Below are 27,323 nucleotides of genomic sequence, written 5' to 3'. Positions count from 1 at the left end.
TGCAAGTACATATCGGGCACACATGGTCCCAGAATGAGTTGTTTTTGTATTCAAAGAACATTTTAGTTTTATTTCTATCAAAGTTTTTTCTAATGTTTTATTTTGTGTATGTAACATAAATTCTTGAGGTGGCGGAAAATTTTAATATATGAAGTGATGCGCGTTGTATTGTGTTATATTGCGTATTGACATTTTCCTCTGTGTGAATGGAGGTGTGCCTTGATTGGCAGAATTACGATTACAGAATACTGACGTAGTTGTACTACGTATTGATGACAAACAATATCCCTACGACTTTTGCCATTTGGGAAATCTAAACTACTTGTCTTAAGAGATTTTCGGCGATTAAATATTTCATACAATTGTTCTTTGACATCTTAGCTAAAAGCACAAGTCATAATGAACTACACAAGGATTCTTAATAAGCACTACTTCCTATGTGTAACTTCAAAACTTTTGGATAAATCGACGATCATTTAAGGTTTTTCTGGTAATATTTTTTGTAATCAAGAATAAAAAGTATTAAAAAAGTGTTCAATTAGTTATATATAACATAGTAGTGAGCTAGATAATAACAATGGCAAGTATTTCAGCATTTATTGGGTAGAACCCAAATCTAGGGTGCTCGCATAATGCAGCTTAACTGCATAAAAATAATAAATACAGGCAATAATTTGTGAATTAACTGTAAACAGATTCTCAAGAAGTGGAAAACATAGTTCAAAGGTATATTGGACAAAGGAGAGGGATAATGATAACTTGTAATGATGGAAACAATTGACTAAAAAAGGGGGATAGGACAGTTATGGATTAAAAAAGGTGGATGGGAAATTATAACTTGCTTTTGTGGATTGGACTACTAGACTTAGATATCTGTACCAAAATTGACATCAAAATTTCAAAGAATCATGACTTTGTTGATGATCTGAAATCTTCTATCTTTTTTTCTTCGAAAAGTTAATTTTTGCTTATAATAATGAAGATGATTGCTTATTTTGGCAGAATACAGTCATAATACAATGTTTGAAGCCAGCAGCAAACTTCTAAAATTAAAATTTCTGATTATTTCATCACAAGCCAAACATTACATGCACAAACATTCTGCAACTCAGACATAACATCTTCAGTTGCTGGGTTCTTACCCACTGATAACAGTTTCAGACTGAGGCTCATTCTCAGGGGGAGGAGTTTCAGCCTTGTCACATGACTCAACAGGAAGTTGCAATGCATTTTGGTTAGTAGTAGTAGTGCCTTCACCCGAAGATATAGGTTCAGAGCTATACAGACAGAAAATACAGTATAAAACATTTAAAATAATTTATAGAAAATGTCAGATGGAAATCTGTCCATTTAAACATTTTATTCTGCTAGTGTGTTTAAAATATTATACTTTAGATTTTACTAAGTGACCTGTTTATACAATGAAGGCATACAAACAAGTATTTAAATAAAAAATTGTCACCAAAATTTGAATTCCATCCAACAATATCCCTATAAAATGCAAAGTCAGAAAAAAACAATGCTTACTAAATCTACTAGCAAACCTATTTTTTTTTTTATATTATGCCAAAAAATAACACATTGATTACTGTCCATAAACAATAGTGATCCTTTGAAGGAGGAAATTCCTTATACAGATACAGAAGCACCATGAGTCTAAGGTGTTTATATCCTAGGCATAGTAAGGACTGTAAAAAATGTCCTTGACCTAAAACTTTGTTCATTTTACCATAACATGAATTTTCATTTTTATTTAAATATCCTTTTTTATTGTAAAACAAGAATTAACATTCAATTCTATGACAATATAAGATATATTTATGATTAAACCACTTTTTGGTTGGTATATTTTTGCTTTGTTTTTTAATGATTTTTCATTCACTCTATATGCTTGTGATGGAAAATTATCATCAGAAACTAAGAGCACACATGGTGTTGTTAATGTGAACAAATTCAGAGGCAAAATAACGAAAAACATATTATCAAACTCCAGAATTTTATACTGCCATCCACAGACAAATAGATAAAGAAAGTATCCACAGACAAATAGATAAAGAAAGTAATTACTCTGTCTCTTAATATAGATAATTAGACATTCACTGTAAAAAAAACCATTCCAAAGCAGTCATATAGTTTAAACATTTTTCTTAATTTGGCCTACAATGAAGCAAGGTTTGAAAAAAAAAGAAGAAATAAAGAAAACCTTGTATCCAAAATTACCTTGGCCTTTTGGTTATAAATTTACTAAAACAGAATTAAAGAAAAATTTGGACACTTTAACAAATATCCAGGCACAAGGAGCTACCAAGATATTCACAGCCAATCTTTATTTCAACTTAGACTTTATTTTCTTTTTAAATTTATTTTGTTTTGCATTGTTAGATTGCTACCTAAATGACCTTGACTAACATTTATACAAGTCACAATTACAAAACTTGGAGTGTTTAACCTTTCACAAAACTTTGCATTGACATATGTAATACATTTAAATTTCTTGCATTTGTACATTTTATAAACTAGAGGCTCTCAAGAGTCTGTGTCGCTCACCTTGGTCTATGTGCATATTATACAATGGACACAGATAAATTCATGACAAAGTTGTGTTTTGGTGATCATGATGTGTATGTAGATCTTACTTTACTGGACATTATTATTGCTACAATTATCTCTATCTATAATGAACTTGGCCCAGTAATTATAATGGAAAATATTTTCTAAAAATTTACAAAAATTTACAAAAATTTATGAAAATTGTTAAATAATGACTATAAAGAGCAATAACTCCTTGAGGGGTAAACTAAAAAATTTGGTCATGTTGACTTATTTGTAGATCTAACTTTGCTGAACATTATTGCTGTTTACAGTTTATCTCTATCTATTATAATATTCAAGATAATAACCAAAAACTGCAAAATTTCCTTAAAATTACTAATTCTGGGGCAGCAACCCAAAAACAGGTTGTCTGTTTTGTCTGAAAATTTCAGGGCAGATAGATCTTGACCTGATAAACAATTTATCCCCTGTCAGATTTGCTCTAAATGCTTTGGTTTCAGAGATATAAGCCAAAATCTACATTTTGCCCCTATGTACTATTTTTAGCCATGGCATCCATCTTGGTTGGTTGGCAGGGTCAAGCCACACATTTTTAAAACTAGATACCCTCATGATGATTGTGGCCAAGTTTGGTTATATTTGGCCCAGTAGTTTCAGAGAAGATTTTTTAAAAGAATACTAAAATTTTAGAAAAATGGTTAAAAATTGACTATAAAGGGCAATAACTCCTTAATGGGTCAACTGACAATTTTAGTTATGATGACTTATTTGTAGATCCTACTTTGCTGAACATTATTGCTGTTTAAAGTTTATCTCTATCTATAATAATATTCAAGATAATAAGCAAAAACTGCAAAATTTCCTTAAAATTACTAATTCGGGGGCAGCAACTCAACAACGGGTTGTCCGATTTGTCTGAAAATTTCAGGGCAGATAGATCTTGACCTGATAAAAACTTTTACTCATTGTCAGATTTGCTCTAAATGCTTTGGTTTTTGAGTTATAAGCCAAAAACTGTGTTTTACCCCTATGTTCTATTTTTAGCCATGGCGGCCATCTTGGTTGGTTGGCCAGGTCACACCACACATTTTTTTAAACTAAATACCCCAAAGATGATTGTGGCCAAGTTTGAATTAATTTGGCCCAGTAGTTTCAGAGGAGAAGATTTTTGTAAAAGATTACTAAGATTTACAAAAAATGGTTAAAAATTGACTATAAAGGTCAATAACTCCTAAAGGGGTCAACTGACCATTTTGGTCATGTTGACTTATTTGTAAATCTTACTTTGCTGAACATTATTGCTGTTTACAGTTTATCTCTATCTATAATAATATTCAAGATAATAACCAAAAACAGCAAAAATTCCTTAAAATTACCAATTCAGGGGCAGCAACCCAAAAACAGGTTGTCGGATTCATCTGAAAATTTGAGGGCAGATAGATCTTGACCCCCATGTCAGATTTGCTCTAAATGCTTTGGGTTATAAGCCAAAAACTGCATTTTACCCCTATGTTCTATTTTTAGCCATGGCGGCCATCTTGGTTGGTTGGCCGGGTCACGCCACACATTTTTTAAACTAGATACCCCAATGATGATTGTGGCTAAGTTTGGTTTAATTTGGCCCAGTAGTTTCAGAGTAGAAGATTTTTGTAAAAGTTAACGACGACGGACGACGGACGCCAAGTGATGGGAAAAGCTCACTTGGCCCTGTGGGCCAGGTGAGCTAAAAAATGTTTTCCTCAACATGAAGAAGGATCACCAATCATTAAAATGTATATTAACTATTTGTGTATTCCCTCCATAATGCAATTATATCATGTTTACATATACATCTTTATTTGTATAGCCTGTATATTTACCTGTAATTTTTCATGGGTCCGTTTGTTGAGACAACAGGACTATGGGGAGAGTCTGATTTACCAAACGTTGATAATTGTGGTTTTCTGTAAGCTTCAAAAGCACTACCTCTGTCATCGCTGTCATTAGCATCTTGAGATCCTCCCCTATAAAGAAACATTTATGTACTCTTGAGATGCTCCCTCATAAAGATACATTTATGTACTCTTGAGATGCTCCCTCATAAAGAATTATTTATATATTCAAGAGATGCTCCCTTATAAAGAAACATTTATGTACTCTTAGCATGCTCCCCTTTAAAGTAACATTTAGAAACTCTTGAGTTCTCCTTTATAAAGAAACATGTCTGTTCTCTTGAGATCCTCCCCTATAAGGCCATATAAAAAAGTATGTGTGGTTCCAGTTACATCTGAAAAAAAGTTAGGGTAGGTAGGTAGGGATTTTTTTTATTTTATGGGTTTTTTTTTACATTGAGTCTATGGGAGCAACATTCTGACTTTAACAGTGCTTAATGCAAAATGACAATAAAATCTTTAGGGTAGGCTATTTTGAAGCCGAAAAAGTAGAGACGGTAGGGTTACTGGAACCACACATATATTTTTATTTGGCCTAAAGTAACATGTATTATCTTGAGATGCTCCCTCATAAAGAAACATTTATATATTCTTGAGATCCTCCCCTATAAAGTAACATTTATGTACTCATGAGATCCTCTCCTATAAAGTAACATTTATATACTCTTGAGATCCTCCCCTATAAAGTAACATTTATATACTCTTGAGATGCTCCCTCATAAAGAAACATTTATGTACTCTTTAGATCCTACCCCTATAACATGTATAAAGTAACATTCATATACCCTTGAAATGCTCCCCTATAAAGTTACACTTTAATAAATACTCATGAGATGCTCCCTCATAAAGACAATTATATACTCTTGGGATGCTACCCTGTAAAGTAACTGTTTAATGTATGTGCTCTTGTGATCTTCCCCATAAAGAAACATTTATATACTCTTCAGATGCTTCCCTATACAGTAACTGGTAAATACTCTTGAGATGCTCCCCTATAAAGTAACATTTATATACTCTTGAGATGCTCCCCTATAAAGTAACATTTATATACTCTTGAGATGCTCCCCTATAAAGTTGAATGTATATACTCTTGAGATGCTCCCCTATAAAGTAACATTTTTATATTCATTGAAATCCTCCCCAATAAAGTAACATTTCACTCCTTTTGAAATGCTTCCCTTCGAGTTAGTTTTAAACATGCTCTGAGATTCCCAATTTTGACTTAATAACCAGATATGCTCTCTTCCAAATTGCCTGTAACTATAAAATAAATACCACAGAGACTCAAGATCAGTTATAAACATCAGCATCAGTAAATATGGAAATTTGGGCATGCATTTATTAATCCAAATGTTCAACAGACACAATTTTGTGTTTCTTTGTTACATATGTTTGTTTTATAGTGATTAACACACTATTGTCTGTATAAACCATTTTTTGACATTTTAATCTATTATGTCTGTTTGTTCTGTTCACACAACGTTGTCAATATTAAGGAATTTTATGTGACTGTAACACAAGTGAAAGGTTTAGCTAGCTATAAAACCAGGTGATTCATCATTTTGTACATCAGAAAATATCAGTACCCAGTCAAGAATATGACAGTTGTTATCCATTCATTTGATGTGTTTAAGCTTTTGATTTTGCCATTTGAAAAAGAATTTTTCGTTTTGAATTTTCCTCAGACTTTGGTATTTTTGTGGTTTTACTGACAATGTGCACAGACAGACAGACAGACAGACAGACCAGGGTGATTCCTATATACCCCAATTTTATTTTTTGGTGTGTGAATTGATTTAACTACTGTTAATTCAGAAATTACTGCATGCATCTATTTTTGCAATTTTGTCATTTGAGACAAAACATGTGATTTTAATTTTTGGGATATTGAGGAAAATCCTGTTTAAATCATATAAAGAATTTCAAAATGTGATTTGAAATTATTGCGATCATAACCCTGTTTGATTTTTTCGCAATAATAAAAACAATGCAATAATTTTACTGTTATGTTTGTTGATATTTACTATAATATTCTATCTGTCTGATTACTGTACTGTTAAAATACAAAGGCTGTGCCAATCTTTTACCTACACCCAGCATCATGCAGTCATGCAGCAAATTTATAACTTCTCATTTACAAAATTTCCACTGCCAATCTGTCATGCAGAACATTTTTCATTTCTTTTTTTTTAAATATGCTATAAATGTAGTGCATTCCTTCTAGTTTGCATGCACATTCTATGTGTGGTATGTACAATAAATGTGTAAAACCATGTGATACCAGCCAAAACCATGTGACACCAACCCAAACCATGTGACACCAGCCCAAATTCCAAAGCATCCAATAAACTGAGACTATTTCTTGTTGGGAGAATTTGTCACAGCAAAATAAAGTATCTAAACACTATGATGGTATATCACATTAGTAGAAATGCAACACGATGGGGAATAGAATATATCATTCTGTTTACAAAGAGAATTTTATGTTGTATGATAGCATTATAAAGGATTGGTTTCTATTGTTTTGAAAATGTATCAATCATTCATGTTTGTTTTGAGAGTTGCTTTATTGGCATCTTATTTTATCACCAAAAATATTCAGTGTCTGTTAAATCCATTAATCTTTTCTGGGACTAATACTGAACAGTGAAAAGGTATGTAAGACAGATAATTCTTCTCAAATTGTTGTGGCATCATTATAATGAGGAAAGTTTATTTTAATGGTTTCAGAACAAAGTTACCATTTTCTATTAAAAGTGCAAATCAAAATTTATTTAATCAGGTTCCATATTTGGAGTTTTTTCAAGACATTTTTAGATTAAGATAACTCTTGCATTCAGGCCACTTGACACAGAATGTGTTGCATTTCTTCTAACTTTGAGTATACATGTTTTATTGTTAATACTGTACATTCATTATTATACACAGGATATTAATTTTCATGGATTCTGTTGTTTAAAAGGTTACCCATGAATGAAATTTTCAGAAACTAAGTACAAATTTTCTGTAGACTTGTGTGTAGAATTGACCACATACTATAAATTCAGAAATTATTGCGATAGTTTTCATTATTGCGAAAAATCCAACAGGGTTATAATTTCTAGAATTTAAACTTGCATTTCAATTTTTTTTAATATGGATTTAATCAAATTTTTCTCAATATCTTGAAAAATTAAAATCACATTTTAGTTTAAATTTGAAAAATCACAATAAAAAATGCATGCAATAATTTTTAATATACAGTAATCAAATATCCCTAAAAAAGAATTTTTTCATCAATCCACAAAAATTGGTACTCATGAAAATTAATGAATCCACAGTAGAAACAATTTATTCAGCAGATGACAAATTCTCCGTGATAGAAGTCTCGTCTTTACCGTATGTTCTCCTGAGATTTAGAACGACCTCCATAAAATCCAGGCGTAACTAACTTAGCGGAGGATGAAAATTTTCTGGTTTGTCTTTCTGGGGGACCAGTCCAGCTTTTACGATATTCAGCTCGTTTAAGTGAATTTAATTCATCGTCAGTTCTGAAATTTTACACTGAAGGATATAACTAATCTATTGACTGATAGTCAATAAACTCATCATAGATAACAGGATTGAAATTTTATGTTTGTGCCAGAAGAGCGTTTCTTCTACAAAAAATCAGTCATATAGATATAAGAAGATGCTGTAGGAGTGCCAATGAGACAACTCTCTATCCATTTCACAATTTGTAAAAAGTAAACCATTATAGGTTAAAGTACAGCCTTCAAAACAGAGTTTGCACACACCGAATAGCAAAAATATAAATGGCCAGAAAATAACCAGTGTAAAAGCATTTAAACAAGAATTGTTTTTACTGAATTAAGATGACCCAACATCACAGAATTGACTCAATTGAGATGGCCTTCACCCCAGAATTCACTTAATTTAGATCAGCATGTTTGACTTAACACATTGAATGAGGTATTCGACAACAAATCACTTGACATACTCAGATATAAACCAGGTATCACCCTGATATAATAATGAACACCATGTATTCTGGAAAGCCTTGATACCTAGTTATGAGAAATGTGAAGTATAAGTATACATATAATATTGTTTTCTTTATGTTGAAAACAAACACTATACAAATCCAGGGAACCCCAACATGGGAGAAAATACAAATGTGTCCTTCATATAAAAATCAAGATGGAAAATCTAAACTGACAAGTTCCTGGACATAGTCTTGACACAAAGGTACACAGTATACCACAAGTCACTTCTACACAAAGTTTGAGACTGATATTACCATTAATCAGCACCAAACTCCTTAATGTACCAAAACAGGAGACAAGTATTGCATAACGGAGCACTTCAGCATGCAGTTGGGTAAAATAAGACTGGGCACTTCAGCATATGGTTGGGTTAAAATAAGACTGGGCATATCAGCATACAGTTGGGTTATATTCAGACTTGGCACTGAAGGATGCAGTAGGGTTAAAGTAAGACAGGGCACTGCAGGATACAGTTTTGTTAAATTTAGACAGGGGGCATTTTAACATGCAGTTGAGTAACCATTTGATAAATAATGAAATAGATACTACACAATTTGGCCACATCCAGAAATGGGTTGCTCTTAATTAACATTAAACATCAATTACATTTTAAGTGTTAATTAAATCTGTTGATTTTTTTAATTATTTAAATAACACTTAAAATTTAAACAACATTAGATGCTAATTAACATTAGTGCTTCCTGGTCCTAAATATGTTACAGTGGCAGATCCAGAACTTTTCCTAAGGGGGAGCCTGCTTCAGTCATGCTTCAGTCATTCCCTATATAATCAACCAAATTTTTCCTACAAAAGGGGGGCCCTGTCCCCCCATGGATCTGCCTATGTGTTAATCTGTGTAACTTTCCAGCAGTCATGATGGATTAAAAGGACAGAGTAGTTTGGTAAATTTTATTAAAGTTTCGTTATTTCTATGTTTATAAGTCAGTATGTACACATAGTAACAGCAGATAGTTGTACACAATAAAATTCATTCAATCTATATATAAAAAACAACTTGTGTATCAAGACTACTTGAGAATCTTATAATATATAAATTTTCAAAAAAAAATTAAGAAAAAAAGCTAACCAGCAGTTTTATAAAAAATATTGTCAAAAAGGACCAAAAAAAATTATTTATTTCTAAATGTAAAAACACAATTGAGTTTGTCAAAATAGACAAAAATATTCTTGATCTTTTTTCATATAAAAATAAGTATTTCATTAATAAATGGAGGTGTTCTCCAAATGTAAACAACCATTCTAAATAATAATAAATATGACCAATTGTGAAAAAAATGTATGTGTCTTAACTGGCCAAATTTACTCTGTATATGTAATTCCTGATATGTAAAATATGTATCAAAATTTAATATGATATGGAAATTATAAAATGTCTAACATAAATATTTTCTCAAATTTAATAAATTTGTATAATAAGTTCCTTCGTTACAGGCCTATAATTAATTCTCCAAATAAAATTGTAAAATAATATCTCCCTTTACAAGCCTGTAATTAATTCTCCAATTAAATTGGTAAAATAATTTACAAACCTATATTCATTCTCTAATTAAATATTTAAATAATTTCTCCCTTTACAGGCCTATATTCATTTTCCAAATAAATCTGTAAAAATAATAGTTCCCTTTACAGATCTATAATAAATTTTCCAAATAATGAAATAAAAAAAATCTAAACTTCTTTAAAATCTACATAATATTGTACAAAGTTAATATTATCCAAAATGAATTGATATGTTAATAGTATTGAAGATGTGTTCCGATTCATGTTAACAGAACACTACACAAATGTGAAATACACAAGAAAATATTAACACTGTATAAATACACATATCGACTTTCTTTCTTACAGTAGAATTTATCCCTTACTTTCAATTTTGGTTCAAATAAAGGGACAATATACCTTATCAACCATTTCTTGATGGCACAGTTTTCTTGTAAAACTTATAAATAAGTTAAGTTCTAAATATGGGAAATGTTGAAATTTTGCACAAAAGTTATCTTATTTTTACTTTTTTTCATGCACTGAAATCTAAAATAATGAAAACATTCACTGTCGTATTTACTGTCAGATGTAAAAAGAATGGGACAATTTTTTTATTGAAATATTTGAGGAGAAAAGCATGGCCTTCGTTTGCTGTGGTTTTGATCATGACTGCTGGATGAAGTTACATACTTTACAAATGGAAGAGTCCAAAATTAGGCATCGACAATCTATAAATAGATCTATGTTCTGTTGCTTAGTAACCTATGTTCTGTTGCTTAGTAAACAAGTTCTGTTGCTAAGTAACATATATGTTAAAGTTTCATACACAAACACAATTCCTATCTTTTGTCAGAATATTATTTTTTTTAGTGTTTAGAATCTTTTTCACTTTTCATTTCTAATGCACCAAACTTAGTCAAAGTAGAAAAATGGACTACACCCATCTTTGTGACAGATATCGAAGAAACAAGCAAAACTAATAATATGAAGAAAGATCAACAATATCATAACAAAACTAATAATATGAAGAAGAGATCAACAATATCATAACAAAACTAATAATATGAAGAAAGATCAACAATATCATAACAAAACTAATAATATGAAGAAAGATCAACAATATCATAACAAAATACCCAAACTAATAAGTTAAAAAATTACAAGGAAACTAGAGACTTAATCATCACAATAAGAACCTGGTGTGAGCCCAGATGCTCCGGAAGGGTAAGCATATCCTGCTCCACATGTGGCACCCTTCCTGGTGTGAGCCCAGATGCTCCGGAAGGGTAAGCATATCCTGCTCCACATATGGCACCCTTCCTGTTGCTCATGATAGATATCAATTACAAGGAAACTAAAGACTTAACAATCACAATAAGAACCTGGTGAGAGCCCAGATGCTCCGGAAGGGTAAGCATATCCTGCTCCACATGTGGCACCCTTCCTGTTGCTCATGAAACTAAAGACTTAACAATCCAATCACAAGAAGAACCTGGTGTGAGCCCAGATGCTCCGGAAGGGTAAGCATATCCTGCTCCACATGTGGTACCCTTCCTGTTGCTCATGAAACTAAAGACTTAACAATCCAATCACAAGAAGAACCTGGTGTGAGCCCAGATGCTCCGGAAGGGTAAGCATATCCTGCTCCACATGTGGCACCCTTCCTGTTGCTCATGAAACTAAAGACTTAACAATCCAATCACAAGAAGAACCTGGTGTGAGCCCAGATGCTCCGGAAGGGTAAGCATATCCTGCTCCACATGTGGCACCCTTCCTGTTGCTCATGATTAATATCAATTAAGCAGTTAATCTTAAGTTCTTATTACTTACAATATTTTGAAAGTTGTTAAATTAAAAAATAAAATTTGAAGAGTTGTAAAGTCCTAAAAATTGAATGTTTTCCTCATCAATCCTATAATAAATTCTGAAATCCTACATTCTTACATTTTTTTCCAGAACAGCTATAACTTACAAAGTGTTATATTGGTTGATTATCAATATCAGTTACAAGGGGGAGGTAAGTCAATATACAGGGGAGGTAATTTATATTCTTCACATTCTAGGGGAGATAAAAGGAGGTTACTTGTGCACTGACTCCAGTATTATAACAAGCATACAGCTATCATGAGATGAGAGGGCCATGCTATACATGGGAGAAAATTCATCACTGTCTAGGGTAGATAACTCTTATAAAGGGAGGTGACTTGTGCACTGACTCCAGTATTATAACAAGCATGCAGCGGTCATGAGATGAGAGGGCCATGCTATTCTAATCTACTGCAAGAAACAAAAGGTAGATACATTGTATTGATAGAATGTTAGTACAGCCAACAACCAAAAAAAGACACATAAAACAGCAATGTACCATTTAAGTGTACAAACAGTATTGATTATGGTGATGTAAACCATATGAAATATGTGATGCGTAAAATGTTTATACATGTTATATTTTGTTATTTTTAAAAATACTTTTCAGAGATCATGTAAATATTTCAAATTGTTCTAAATCAAATTTTGGTTTGAATTTCCTATTGTGTTTATCATTACATATTAAGATGTCTAACAAAAAGTTACTGTCAATTAATATGCTTGTCATTTTAAAGATATCTTAAGATAAAATGGCAAGAGATCTATATTTCAAGATAAAATACAATTAAAGGATATGAAAACCATTAAAAAAAAATATTGTGTAAAAATTGTATTACTTTCTATTATTTAAAAATACTGAAATAAGCTAATAAGATTGAAACTATTCTCAATTTAAATCTGTATTTACTCTAAGCCAATAAGATTGAAGATATTTTCAATTTAAATCTGTATTTGCTCTAGGCCAATAAGATTGAAGATATTTTCAATTTAAATCTGTATTTACCCTAGGATTAATGATGGAGAATATTAAAGTAAGAATTTCAAAAATAATTAAAAAATGTGTGATTTTAGTATGACAACCAAAAACCTGTGTTATTTCAGTCAAAATAATCAGTTAACTATCCTTGTAAGTACTGAGTGAAAGCAGCCATAAGTGTCAAAGTTCAAGGTCAAAATTCTCACCTTGGTCGATCTCCTGGACTAACATATCCAGGGTCACGTGAGTAATATTCCTGGTTGCCACGATGATCAGGCTGAACAGATTTCAGTTTTTCTAAATCTTTAGTGTCCATGTAAATTTGATTCTCAAAATATCTGCCAGAGTTACCTCCCCTATTGGGACTTCCTGTGAAAGGTTTAGCATAATGGCTTTGATGAGGTGGCGGTGCTGTTTGCTGTTGTCGTGGGTAACCAGATCTAGGTACGACATAATCATATGGATTTTCATCGTTATGGTAACGATCAGGTTTGTTTACTGTGGCGTATGCGCTACCATCATTATAGTTATAAGATCTGCAAAAGCAGTGAATAAAGCTTATTGGAAATAAAAAGCATAAATACAAATTAAGCTAAGCAAATACATGAATGTGATGCTAATACACTTTAATTTGTCTTCAAATTCATTTCCTTGAAATACGGCTTTTACCAATAGAATAACTATATATTCACAGTATAATACACAAAATAAATTTCAGATATATATATATATATATATATATACTGGTAGATATCCCTGACATCACGGATCCATGACTAAATTAAACTTATTTTAAGCCTGGTTTGAATTTGGTAGTATTTAAAAATCCCTGTATAACAATGAAGTTACTGACCTTATTTTAAGTAATATAGAAGATTTCATTGAAATTGGTCGCTTTCTGTAGTACTATAGATATACTGTGGATATAATTTTGTTCATATGGTACCAACTTTCATGGTTTATCTCTAATTAAAATGTAAATCTATAAATTATATAATCATATTTGAAGTTTTTTACTCAAAGTTTAATTAAGATTTGAGTTCATATATGTATACAGATATAAAATATTATATACAATATGAAATAAAAGGTGATGTGATCTATAAATAACATTTGGGTGTGTATAAGTCTGGCAGTGAATAAAACATCAAAATTTTGAAATAATGGAAAAGCAATAAACAAATTTGATATTAAGCTATATACAAGCTGATCAAGGGAGATCACTGCAGAGGAAGATATTTTGATTTGACGCACTTATTTCAGAACCAATATGAGTAGAGGAGACATTATGAAGATGGCAACAAGACAGAAACCAAATGACATAAAGTAATCCAGCAGACAGCTGAAGGTCAACATTCAAGGTCAAATCTAAAAAAAGCGGTCACAAATGTCCAAAATATCTATTGTAAAAAATGCTCAATTATTATGATGATTCAAACCAAAAGTTTCTTGTTTAGATGAGTCCTGACATGATACATTAGTCATCTTCCTTTATATCTAAACACAAAATGTTACTATGGTTACTTCTATGAGGTTATTCAGGATAACAGCATTCATTGTCAATCAAAGATAAATATTGTCATGTGGAAAATTTTCATTAAGAGTTTGTTTTCACTAATTTTTGTATCAGGGAATAAAGTGAAAATATGCTGTTGCTTATATTTTAAGATGGTTAAAAGAGTTCAGTACAAGCAACACAAAATATAACCTTGCTAAAAAGAATTCGCCTATTTTTTATAATACGTGTTATTCCTATGTTTGTTTGTTAGCCTACACTGGTGGAGGTAGTCACAGTATCTGGAGAGAGCACTTATAACCTGAGGCAGCAAACTTTTAATTATACAGTGAAACCTGCCTAAACAAGAATGTGTCCCCAGTACATGAATGCCCCACTCGCACTATCATTTTCTATGTTCAGTGGACCGTGAAATTGGGGTAAACCCTCTAATTTGGCATTAAAATTAAAAAGATCATATCATAGGGAACATGTATACTAAGTTTGAAGTCGATTGGACTTCAACTTCATCAAAAACTGCCTTGACCAAAAACTTTAACCTGAAGCGGGACAGACGGACGGACGGACGAACGAACGGACGCACAGACCAGAAAACATAATGCCCCTCTTCTATCGTAGGTGGAGCATAACAAAAAACCTGTCTAAACCAAACATGTTCATAAGCACCGTCATATCAAATTATGTACGTTGTGAACCCGATAAAACTGAACAACGGCTAAAACCGAAAAAAATCCTAAGTCACGAAGAGGTTTGGTTCAAACAGGTTTCACTGTATAAATATAATGGGAAATAACTCACTTGTCCCTCTGACATCCAGATCTGTTGTTTCTGCTGCACCTCAATAACTTCCAATACCCTTCTAAACCAAATATCTGTGTTATTCTGTACAACTGCACCTGTTTATATTTAATGAAAATAATTATTAATTAAATTAAAGTTTTATAAACCATGTTCAAAGTTACAATTTTTATATGATACATTTTTTGTTTTTTTGGGTTTTTTTTAGGACTAAATGAAAAAATTTCTATCACTATAATAATACATAGAAATCTGATCAACAGAAACTGTTGATTTAATATTATTTGTGGAGTATCAATATTTGTAGATTTTATGGGTACAGGTAAGTAACAAATATTTGTTGTCAACAAAATTTCTTCTAAACATTTCAACTGAATTAATCAAGACCAAAAAATAAAGTATTGATGATATATAATATGATTTTTCCTCAATCTATAAAAATTAAATATAAACATATCCTCAAAAGTTAGTAGTCAGTTGTCAGTTTCAGAATCAGGAGCCTCTTTCTGATATCTTATAGAGCTAATTGATTAATTGATATATAATGTCTATGTTGTGATGTTACACTATTCTTTCAGGTAAGGGTGAAGGTTGGTACTTATTCAAATGTTTAAACCTGCTGCATTTGTTTGTACATATCCTAAGTCAGGAATCTGATGTTCAATAGTTGTCGTTTTTTTTTAATGTTGCTCATAATTGTTTCTTGTTTCTCATTTTTTTTATATAGATTAGACCATTGGTTTACCCGTTTGAATGGTTTTACACTAATCATATTTGATGCCCTTTGTAGCTTGCTGTTTGGTGTGAGCCAAGGCTCCATGTTGAAGACAATACTGTGACTTATAATGGTTTTTTCTTTACAAATTGTGACTTTGATGGAGAGTTGTCTCATTGGCACTCATACCCATCTTTTTATATCTATATAATCACAGATAACATTTCAAGGAAGATTTAAACTATTTCATTTTTACAAATGTTAATTCTTTCAAATACAAAATAACAGATCATTTATTGAAATCAACCTAGCTGTATAAATAATATCAAAAACTGATTATGTCATCATGTTTATTTTTTCATCACATTTTATCAAGTTGTACTGAATATTATTATACTAATGTATGCAATGTATATGTTGATGACGTCACGGTCACATGACAAAATTATGCTTCAGGGCTGATAAACAAAACGACGTCAGCCAATCAGAAACGCGTTACATCCAAAATTAAATTATATACTAATCTATGCAATGTATATGTTTGCATTTTGTTTGCATTTTGTTTGATTTTTCATGATGAAGGCCTTAGGGAAGATTAGTTATATAGCTAACTGTGTAACCCTCTTAAATTAAAGTATTGTTGTTGTTGTTGTTGTTTCTGTTGTTATTTCATTTAAACAGAAATATCCAGTACAGAGTGGCCTGTAATACTACATTTACAACTATCAAATCAGCAATTGATGGTGACAAATTTTTAAACACAGTACTGTTATTCCTTATAACCTACCAGTAAAGAGGTGACTGTACATTTTCTCCAACTTCAAACTTTGCTCATAAAGTTTCTTTGGGTTTTTACTTGAACCTTTAGCCAGGCGAGACCGAGATTCTTTGACAACGTTTTTACTCTCTGCTTTTAGGAAGATGACGATCGGATAATACTGTGCATAATTTAGTTTGTCAACATTGTTAGGTGTCACGTCTAACAGGCAATGTTTTCTCTGGAAAATAAAAAGAATACAAATTATAAGTTCAAGTCAACAATTTCTCAATATTGATTGTTCTGTCTGACAAACAAAACTAATCATATCAATTATTTAATTTGTCAATGTTGTCCAAGGGTAACATGTAAGAGACATTGTTTTCTTTTAAAATAAAATAATTCTTTACTTTGTTAGCAGTACATGTAATAGTGTCATATCTTATATATTTAAAAAAAAAAAGCAAAAACAATTTTTTTTTTAAATTAAAAAAAAAATCATCACTTTGGTTTGCAATGGGATTTTTTCCATCAGAGATTTGTACAAAAATCTAATTTTAGAACAGGCTTTTATAAATTATTTCAAGAATATATTCAGTCTAGTCTATCAATGACACTGATTCTTAATCACTGAAATGTTTACTAATATGTAAATACATATCATAGTTAAAAGAATCTGTGACACACCTTATTGATAATTTCTTTGATTGCACCAAGTCTTATAATACCAGATCTTGTTTTCTTCTCGTCTTCTGACCCATGGTTGTCTTGTTCTGCAAAAAAAACCACAATTATTATAAAACAACTAATCCAAGAAATCAAGTAATGCAAAATATTGACCAAGTAAGGGACGACATCAAAAGTAGGATAAAAAACTAGATTCATATAGTTTTTTCACTGACCCCCCTACCCGCCTCTTAACTTATTTGGGAAAAATTTATTGACCAAATAGGATATATATAAAATTGATGTCAATTAAACAAAACTTGCAACAATTTTGACCCCCACCCCCAAACCTTTTGAATCCTTTATTGATTTTTTGATGTCATCCCTAACCAATCTTAATATTATTTCTTAAATGTGTGCAAGTTTTTTGTTCGTTTAGGAGTTCTATTTTTTTCCAATATATTTGAATACACCTTATAAATATTAAGTTCATTCTGAAAAAGACGTTCATTTAGACATATTTTTGTTTAGGTCAAATATGGCATAAACAAAGGTCATCAGCAATGAGTGAGAGACGAAAACATCATCAGTATTTGACGGCAAAGAATGTTAAAAAACAAATTAAAATAGTCCCTGTATCATGATGTCTAAGTGTCTGTCAACATTTTATTCTGAATTTGTATAATGGTTAGATTTTTCAGGGGATATATTAACTATTATTAAAGTTGTGACAGGATAGATTTCTCAAAATAGCAACTCCCACGTCTTTAATTTAATAGAAGTTTTTTGTTAACAGTTTTTCCTGTAACCTTAACTATTTAATTTCAACTTTTACTCTTGACAAAAATGTGTACCTTGTATTTTTGTTGTGATTTCATATTTTGGAAAATTAGATTTCGTAGTTTGGAAGATTAGAATTAAGGTGGTACCTAACACTACAGGGAGGTAACTCTGTAAAATCAGCTAAACGTTTTAATTAAGTTGTGTTGTAAAAGGAATAATAAGCTTCTCAATGATCAAAATTGGTGTTTGTCAAATTGCTATATAACAAGTGTATTTTTTCTGACAAAACGGTTGGTTCAAAATTTTTTAAATTTTAAATATTTTAATAAAGGTCTCAAAGTAAATACTTTGACAAAATTTTATGAAAATTAAACGAGCCAAATTAGTTTTAATGAAAGTGCTGGGTACCATCTTAAGAGAGTGCTTCACCAGCAGATTTTTTGATTTTTTTTTACCTTGGTGGTCCTTGAGAGAAATGTGCTGGTATTCACAATTACTTTGTTATACTTACGAGGTGATTCAAATCTATCTGGGTATTCCATCAACATTTTCTCTCTAGCTACATCAGACAAAGCACCAAATACGAACAAAGTTTACTGTAAATAGAAAAATGTTTTAACTTATATTCAAATATAATTACAATGCATGTATGTTTTCACAACTGGACGAACAAAGTTTACTGTAAATAGAAAAATGTTTTAACTTATATTCAAATATAATTACAATGCATGTATGTTTTCAATTTATTCATATTGCATGGGGGGGGGGGGGAATGAGAATTACACTATTTTATACATATATAATTATTTCATATATATCATTTTTTATGTTCTTTTTTTGTGTGTTGATGACAATCCAGATTTTATACTTATATAGTTATTCTATGTATATCATTTATTATATTCTTTTTTTGTGTGTTGATGACAATCCAGATTTTGGATTTTATAAAAAAAATTAAATCTTGCGACTTTGACTTTATGTTTCATTAGAATCTGTAATTTTGATTGACTGAAAACAATTGTGAGGAACTCTATGACTGCATGTGTTATTTGTATAATTCTAAAATCTGATGTTCAGTAGTTGTTGTTTGTTCTTTGCTATGGTGATGTCAGTTTCACTTTGTATCTTTTGTATCTTGATTGTCCATTTTTAGTTTTTAGGAATACTAAATATATCAAACTTCAAACCATTAAACTAAAGATTGTTTTATTAGTGACGAGATAACGACAAAAACAAAATTTCTCACCATCACTTATCAGAACTTTCTCATAAGCTGGAAACTTTGTTGTCAGATTAGCTGTTAAAAGAAAAAAAAAACAGAAAATGAAACAACATAAAACCAGATGCTCCGCAGGGCGTAGCTTTATACGACCGCAGAGGTTGAACCCTGAACGGTTGGGGCAAGTATGGACACAACATTCAAGCTGGATTCAGCTCTAAATTTGGATTGTGATTAAATAGTTGACACAGCATAGGTTTCTGACACAGAATGAATGTGTTCTAATGAACTTAAAATTTTTGTTTTCTCTTAGAGCAATTCACTATGCTGTTGAATATTAATCCTCTCAAAAAAATGTTTGAAGAAATTTTCTTTTTATTTATGAAATTTCAAATGAGAAAAATTGAACCCAATTTTTTTAATCACATCCCCCTTTCCCTTATTCCAAAACTAATCTCAATTAAAATTTCTAATGGAGTTTGCAACAATAACTACTCATTTAAATACATCATAAAATTTTAAGGTGTAAAAAAAAATGCTTGTTATCACTGAATGGTAAAGATTATTTTAATTTATCAGTTGGTCGTAAAAAGTGAACATACATTGTATATTGTATATAACAAAGATTTAAGTTGATTCTGGACAAAGAAAGATAACTCCAATTAAAAAAAAAATCTTGCTATTGCACAATATTTTGCAATTAGATATTTCTTGCTTACTATTCTGGACAAAGAAAGATAACTCTAATTTTAAAAAAATATTGCTATTTCACAATATTGTGCAATTAGATATTTCTTGCCATTGTGCAATACTTTGCAATTGAAAAGACTTGCTATTGCACAATACTTAATATAATAATTTTAGATCCTGATTTGGACCAACTTGAAAAATGGGCCCATAATCAAAAATCTAAGTACATGTTTGGATTCAGCATATCAAAGAACCCTAAGATTTCATTTTTTGTTAAAATCAAACTAAGTTTAATTTTGGACCCTTTGGACTTTAATGTAGACCAATTTGAAAACAGGACCAAAAATGAAGAATCTACATACACAGTTAGATTTGGCATATCAAAGAACCCCTTTATTCAATTTTTGATGAAATCAAACAAAGTTTAATTTTGGACCCCGATTTGGACCAACTTGAAAACTGGGCCAATAATCAAGAATCTAAGTACATTTTTAGATTCAGCATATCAAAGAACCCAACCAATTCATTTTTTTGTCAAAATCAAACTAAGTTTAATTTTGGACCCTTTGGACCTTAATGTAGACCAACAAGAAAACGGGACCAAAAGTTAAGAATTTACATACACAGTTAGATTCGGCATATCAAAGAACCCCGATTATTCAAGTTTGATGAAATCAAACAAAGTTTAATTTTGGACCCTTTGGGCCCCTTATTCCTAAACTGTTGGGACCAAAACTCCCAAAATCAATACCAACCTTCCTTTTATGGTCATAAACCTTGTGTTTAAATTTCATAGATTTCTATTTACTTATACTAACGTTATGGTGCAAAAACCAAGAAAAATGCTTATTTGGGTCCCTTTTTGGCACCTAATTCCCAAACTGTTGGGACCTAAGCTTCCAAAATCAATACCAACCTTCCTTTTGTGGACATAAACATTGTGTTTAAATTTCATTGATTTCTTTTTACTTAAACTAAAGTTATTGTGCGAAAACCAAGAATAATGCTTATTTGGGCCCTTTTTTGGCCCTTAATTCCTAAACTGTTGAAACCAAAACTCCCAAAATCAATCCCAACCTTTCTTTTGTGGTCATAAACCTTGTGTCAAAATTTCATAGATTTCTATTAACATAAACTAAAGTTATAGTGCGAAAACCAAAAAAATGCTTATTTGGGCCCTTTTTGGCCCCTAATTCCTAAAATGTTGGGACCAAAACTCCCAAAATCAATACCAACCTTCCTTTTGTGGTCATAAACCTTGTGTTAAAATTTCATAGATTTCTATTCACTTTTACTAAAGTTAGAGTGCGAAAACTAAAAGTATTCGGACGACGACGACGACGACGACGACGCCGACGCCAACGTGATAGCAATATACGACGAAAAATTTTTCAAATTTTGCGGTCGTATAAAAAGAAAACAAATAGTACAAATACCAATGAATAACAGTAAACTGACTGTAAAATATTCAAAAACCTTTATCATACCTAGAAAATACTTCCGTTAGTGTTGTTAACATTCATTTTTCTATCATATATCATCAAGTTAGACAAGTAAAGGGACATAACTATTTAAATCAATCAGATGTTTGTGCCAACCATTTTCATAAACATAATGAAAGACTCTAGATAATACAGATCATTCTTGCTCTAATGTTTAAAACACAAATATTTCTTTAACGATTACTCAACAATTCCTTCTGTGTAAGACAAATGTACAAGAGAAAATTACTTAGATGGCATAAGTATCTTATTTTATAAGTTCTTTTAACCTGAATATATAATATACCGTATTGAACATGCCTATTTCTATACTTAGAATATAGCTTGGAATAATGTTACATGCAAAATATGTCATCCTTTGTTTCCTTTATAAAGAATAGGAATATACAGCAAAAACTACTATTCTTTGAAAGAAAAAATCTTTCATTTCATAAAAATGAAATTGCTATTCTTCTCTTCGAAAAATAGCCTTCTTGTCTGATACTTTTCAAGCTACAATACCAACATCTCTTTTATTGAAGATAAAAGAGAAAGAGAAGGCGTTATATAAGGTTTGAAAACAGAAAAGTTATATCAGGAAGATGATATCTTATATCAGGAAAATTTTACATTTATCTTATATTCATGGAGGACAAATGTATCTAGAAATTAACCCTTTGCATGCATTTCAATGACTTTTGAAATGCATTGTACAAGGACCTGCCCCTTCTAAGTCCAAAACCACAAACAAAACCGCCAACTAAAATTCCCCTGATTTTAAATATTCATAGAAGAAAGTGAAATTTAAACTTGTAGTGTTATGAACATATCCATTGCTTACATCCACTTCATTTGTCTCATTGGCAATCATACCACATCTCCTTATTTTGAAAAGTATAAAGGTAACATATTTGTATCCTAAATCCATCAAATCAAGTTCAACTATCAGTCTCAGTGGCCAAGTGGTCAAAGGACTTTATTTACAGTGGTCACTAGCCGGTCAACACTGAAGTTGTGAGTATGAATCTTGCTCATGGCAGGTGTTTCAATGAACAACTAAATTGACAAAGATTGCTTGTTTTCCTATAGAAGGTTCTCCAGCTTTGTCCACCAATAACAAATGGTCAACACTATAGCCAAGAATGCAGAAATGGTCAACACTATAGCCAAGAATGCAGAAATATAGATTCCATAACTGCAACAATTGTGTTATGAAATTCTCCACTCCAGACAATTACATTTTATCTTGAAAGTTTAACTGTTGAGTGGATAAATATCATAATGCATGAGATAGAGAGGTGGGATCTGTTTCTATAAATATTTTTATCCTTCCTTTTAATAGATTTGAACATGTCATCAGGCATGGTAGCCTTTTTTCTTGTAGTCATAATAGGAAAATTCATAAGAAAACAAGAAAGTTAAACGTCACAATTAAATTTGACCAATCATATGCCGAGAACAGATTTTTCACTAGTGAGGAGAACTATTTTTATCACACGGATCAGGAAATGTGAAAATAGATTTAAAAAATCACAGAAAGTAGATTTTTAAACACCAACAATCAAATAATCAATAAGCTATACTATTACTTTACTAGATGTGAGATTACATGTACTTTATTGGCCCTGATCATGTGATTACTTTATAAACAAAGAATTTTGATTGGTCTGGTCAAACTACAATTGTCACCAGTGATTGACAATACTGTTAAGAAAGGTTGAGAGATGATATGCATTAATACAGAATTTAAAACTCATTTTGCAAACCTTATACTTCATTTGGTCTCTGAGTGAGAGTTCTCGTTAGCAATCATACCACATCGTATTTTAATAAAAGTTAAATCTATGTCTCACTCATCAAGTAGACCCCCCTCAGAATAATCCCACTGATGCTAGGGCTCATTTTGAACTGGCATATGCTTTTTCTACTACAGTGATTTGTAACATCAAATCCTCTCCATTCCATTTTATTGTGATGGAAAATCTTGTTTGTTTATCCATTTCGGGATTGAGCATTATACAAACTGTTCATATAACTAGAACATCAAGAGAGATAACTCAGTTAAGAACTTGTTATAGCAGTGTATATATTCCCGTTTAAAGTTCATTCCATATATGTATATATATGTCGTGTACACGTTGTGATTTTGTACAGGTTATAACATGTACAAAAATATTGTACATGTTATAACTTGTATAATGCAAAAATACAAGTTATAACATGTACAAAAGTACCTCGTACATGTTATAACCTGTACAAAATATTGCTTAAAAATGGTTTTAACTTGTACAAATCGAAAAATAAGGATATGTTTCTATTATCGCAACAGATGTTATTGACCTCAATAATATTTTCATAACGTTTTTATTATTCCTTCATGTTAGTGTGTTTTGTCCTTTTTTGATACAGTTAATAGCCAGGAGTCGGTATAACGAAGCATTTCTAAGACTTTTCATAAGATATATCTTAGGACATGTCTTATGATCCTCTTATGACTATCTATGGACATATCTTCATTTGATGAATTATAATTGTGAGTGTCCACTTTGAGGGCAATAGTAAAATACTTTCATTCTAGTTCACACTAAAAGACATAAGAGGATAGCCAGGACAGATGTGTCTACAAATAAAATTGGGAATGGAAATGGGGTATGTGTCTAAAAGACAACAACCAGACCATGGAGCAGACGACATCCAAAGAACACAAATACATCCTTTGAAAGTAGAGGATATATATTTAAAACATCAAAATGACATCCGCCTCATACAATGAATTTATAGTTTATATATAATTTTTTTTTATAAATTTACATAAGTCATGCTGAAGGCCAAAAATGTAGAAGAGTAGATCCAAAGATATTGATAATGAAGCCGTGGTCCAATTAAAACTATTTCAGCTCTCTCTTGCTTTTACAGAGTAAGCATATAAGACATTGTTTTAGTCTTTGCATGCTTTAAAACGAGAGGGAGGAGTATTACCCAAAATTTTTAGGGATCGTTAATAAAATTTTTGGAAGAATTTAGTTACTAGTATTTAATGTAATTGTCATTGAGGAAATGCAAGCTTTCAGTAAATAGTGTCACTTATTTAAGCCATAATGGACTACATAAAAATACAATTACATGAAAACACATTTTGCCAACATAAGTCTAAAACATATATTTCTGAAACTTTGTGATTATTGTCCTCTAAAGAAAAAGACACGTTCTGGCTTATTTATTCTTGTTCTTTATGCATTGGTGAATTTAAATGTATATTTCACTTCATTAAGGTTTACCTTAAATTTTGTACAAGTTAAAACCATTTTTAGCAATATTTTGTACAGGTTATAACATGTATGAGGTACGTTTGTACATGTTATAACTTGTATTTTTGCATTATACAAGTTATAACATGTACAATATTTTTGTACATGTTATAACTTGTACAAAATCACAACTTGTACACGACATATATATACATATATGGAATGAACTTTAAACGGGAATATATACACTGCTATGAGGTACTTTTGTACATGTTATAACTTGTATTTTTGCATTATACAAGTTATAACATGTACAATATTTTTGTACATGTTATAACCTGTACAAAATCGCAACTTGTACACGACATATACATAAAGATATAGAATTTCAAGATAAAAATAGATACATAGTTTTTATCATGCTGTGTTTTAGGATACTGATTCACCAAACAAGAAGTGTCATAGCTTTTAGAGTAATTCTTTTATAATGTAATTTTATCATCAACTAAAAAAAATGAGACATTTAATATTATCTATAAGAAAAGAAGAAAATGTAGGGTGTTTATGCAGTAATTATCCAAAATTAATCTTTGAACAACACCAAAAGAAGAAATTTAAATGCCAATTTTGTTTTCTTTTGATGAAAATATGCTGTAAGGCCCCTCCACTCTACTCCAAGGAAGGCTTATTGTTTAAATGGGGGTAGTTGTATTTCAAAGTAAACGGATGTTGAAGGTGGTGTACCAGAGCAGGAGTTGGGTGTCAGTATGCTGATAAAAGTGTAATACTATCAATTTCGAGGATTTTACAAGTGTTGTGGTCATTTATAGGTGGGTGGGGGTATAATCTATTTCAATTTTTGAGGGTTAAAAATAAAGTGCCTTCCTGGAGGGGGTAGGGACATTCTGGAACAGCCTTGGCAGTTTCTTCTTAAATTCTAATTTTTCAATAATGCAGGAGTCGTTTTCACCAAAAAAAAAGGACTAAGATCGTTCGTTAGTATACTGAATTGTTCTTACTTAGGATCAATCTTAGTCGCAATTTTTTTGTGGAACTGACTTCTGTGGATAAACCCTAGTCTTTATTCGAACTACAGATCCATCCGAAAGCTATGACTTATTTGTTTCCTATGTCTGGCTTCAGAGAACTCACCGTAATAATTGTTGCCTAAAATAACAAGTTATCTCCCTTTGAATAGATTGCAGAAATTTTAGCTTTTTTATGATTTGTGATCAATGTGAGATCTCTGTGATAAAGCGATATGATATTGTGAAAAATACACACTGTGAAATGATTCATATTGAGAGATATATATATAGAAGAATTTGGAAACTTGGAGAACCAATATTATCTAATCTAAAGGCATTACTTTGAATTATTGTAAAAACAAAGGCTTAGCTTCAACATTATCTTTAGAATCCATTTCTTTCTTTCAAAAAGGCATAAATTATCCATTTAATAAATTACATTATGTGTGGCTCAATTTTTCTATTAAATTGTATCCAAATTCTCCAAATGATATACCTAACTTAGGATTATGGATGTTCCTATATAGAATGGTGTGTGTGATACAGACTAATGATTATAGTAGTTAGGAATAATGGTTGACGGGATCCACAATCCTTATATACTGTGGATTCATTATTATTCGTTGGATACCAATGTTTGTTGATTTCGTGGATACTGGTAAACCACGAATTCAAATATTCAACAAATAGCATATTTTCAATAGGCTTTGCACATAGAGATTGAGAAAACAACGAAATCACAAATCCACGAAGATGCAAGTTTTCAGCAATCCACGAAAATTCATACCCACGAAAATAAATGAATCCCCAGTAGAATGGACGACGTGACTCAGGGCAGACACGTGACTCAGGGCAGACACACAATGATAGAATGGACGACGTGACTCGGGGCAGATACACAATGATAGAATGAACGACGTGACTCAGGGCAGACACACAATGATAGAATGGACGACGTGACTCAGGGCAGACACACAATGATAGAATGGACGACGTGACTCAGGGCAGACACACAATGATAGAATGGACGATGTGACTCAGGGCAGACACACAATGATAGAATGGACGACGTGACTCAGGGCAGACACACAATGATAGAATGGACGACGTGACTCAGGGCAGACACACAATGATAAAATGGACGACGTGACTCAGGGCAGACACACAATGATAGAATGAACGACGTGACTCAGGGCAGACACACAATGATGGAATGGACGAAGTGATTCAGGGCAGACACACAATAATAGAATGGACGACGTGACTCAGGGCAGACACACAATGATAAAATGGACGACGTGATTCAGAACAGACACACAATGATAAAATGGACGACGTGACTCAGGGCAGACAAACAATGATAGAATGGACGACGTGACTCAGGGCAGACACACAATGCTAGAATGGACGACGTGACTCAGGGCAGACACACAATGATAGAATGGACGACGTGACTCAGGGCAGACAAACAATGATAAACTGGACACGTGACTCAGGGCAGACACACAATGTTAGAATGGACGACGTGACTCAGGGCAGACACACAATGATATAATGGACGACGT

General features: G+C 31.6%; 2 protein-coding genes across 2 annotated transcripts in view; both read right to left on the bottom strand.

Annotated features, from left to right (window-relative positions):
- Positions 1-13,422, bottom strand: part of LOC143052944 (uncharacterized) — a 30,070-nt gene extending 16,648 nt beyond the window's left edge. The window contains exons 1-4 of the mRNA XM_076226126.1: positions 13,064-13,422; positions 7,862-8,014; positions 4,413-4,556; positions 1,143-1,277 (exon numbers count right to left, since the gene is read on the bottom strand). Of these exons, the coding sequence (XP_076082241.1) occupies positions 1,143-1,277; positions 4,413-4,556; positions 7,862-8,014; positions 13,064-13,173 (542 nt within the window). The 5' untranslated portion in view covers positions 13,174-13,422. The remainder of the gene's footprint in view (positions 1-1,142; positions 1,278-4,412; positions 4,557-7,861; positions 8,015-13,063) is intronic.
- A 1,689-nt stretch (positions 13,423-15,111) lies between these two features.
- Positions 15,112-19,408, bottom strand: LOC143050942 (tight junction protein 2-like). The gene is made up of 6 exons (XM_076224042.1): positions 19,339-19,408; positions 18,748-18,771; positions 18,604-18,675; positions 17,331-17,416; positions 16,674-16,884; positions 15,112-15,269 (listed from the first exon to the last, which is right to left on the bottom strand). The coding sequence occupies exons 3-6, from the start codon at positions 18,638-18,640 to the stop codon at positions 15,112-15,114; spliced, it is 492 nt and encodes a 163-aa protein (XP_076080157.1). The 5' UTR covers positions 18,641-18,675; positions 18,748-18,771; positions 19,339-19,408.
- Between the last annotated feature and the right edge of the window lie 7,915 nt (positions 19,409-27,323).

Source organism: Mytilus galloprovincialis, chromosome 11 (assembly GCF_965363235.1).
Source record: "Mytilus galloprovincialis chromosome 11, xbMytGall1.hap1.1, whole genome shotgun sequence".
Lineage (NCBI taxonomy): Eukaryota > Metazoa > Mollusca > Bivalvia > Mytilida > Mytilidae > Mytilus > Mytilus galloprovincialis.
This window is presented reverse-complemented; position numbering and strand designations above follow the sequence as displayed.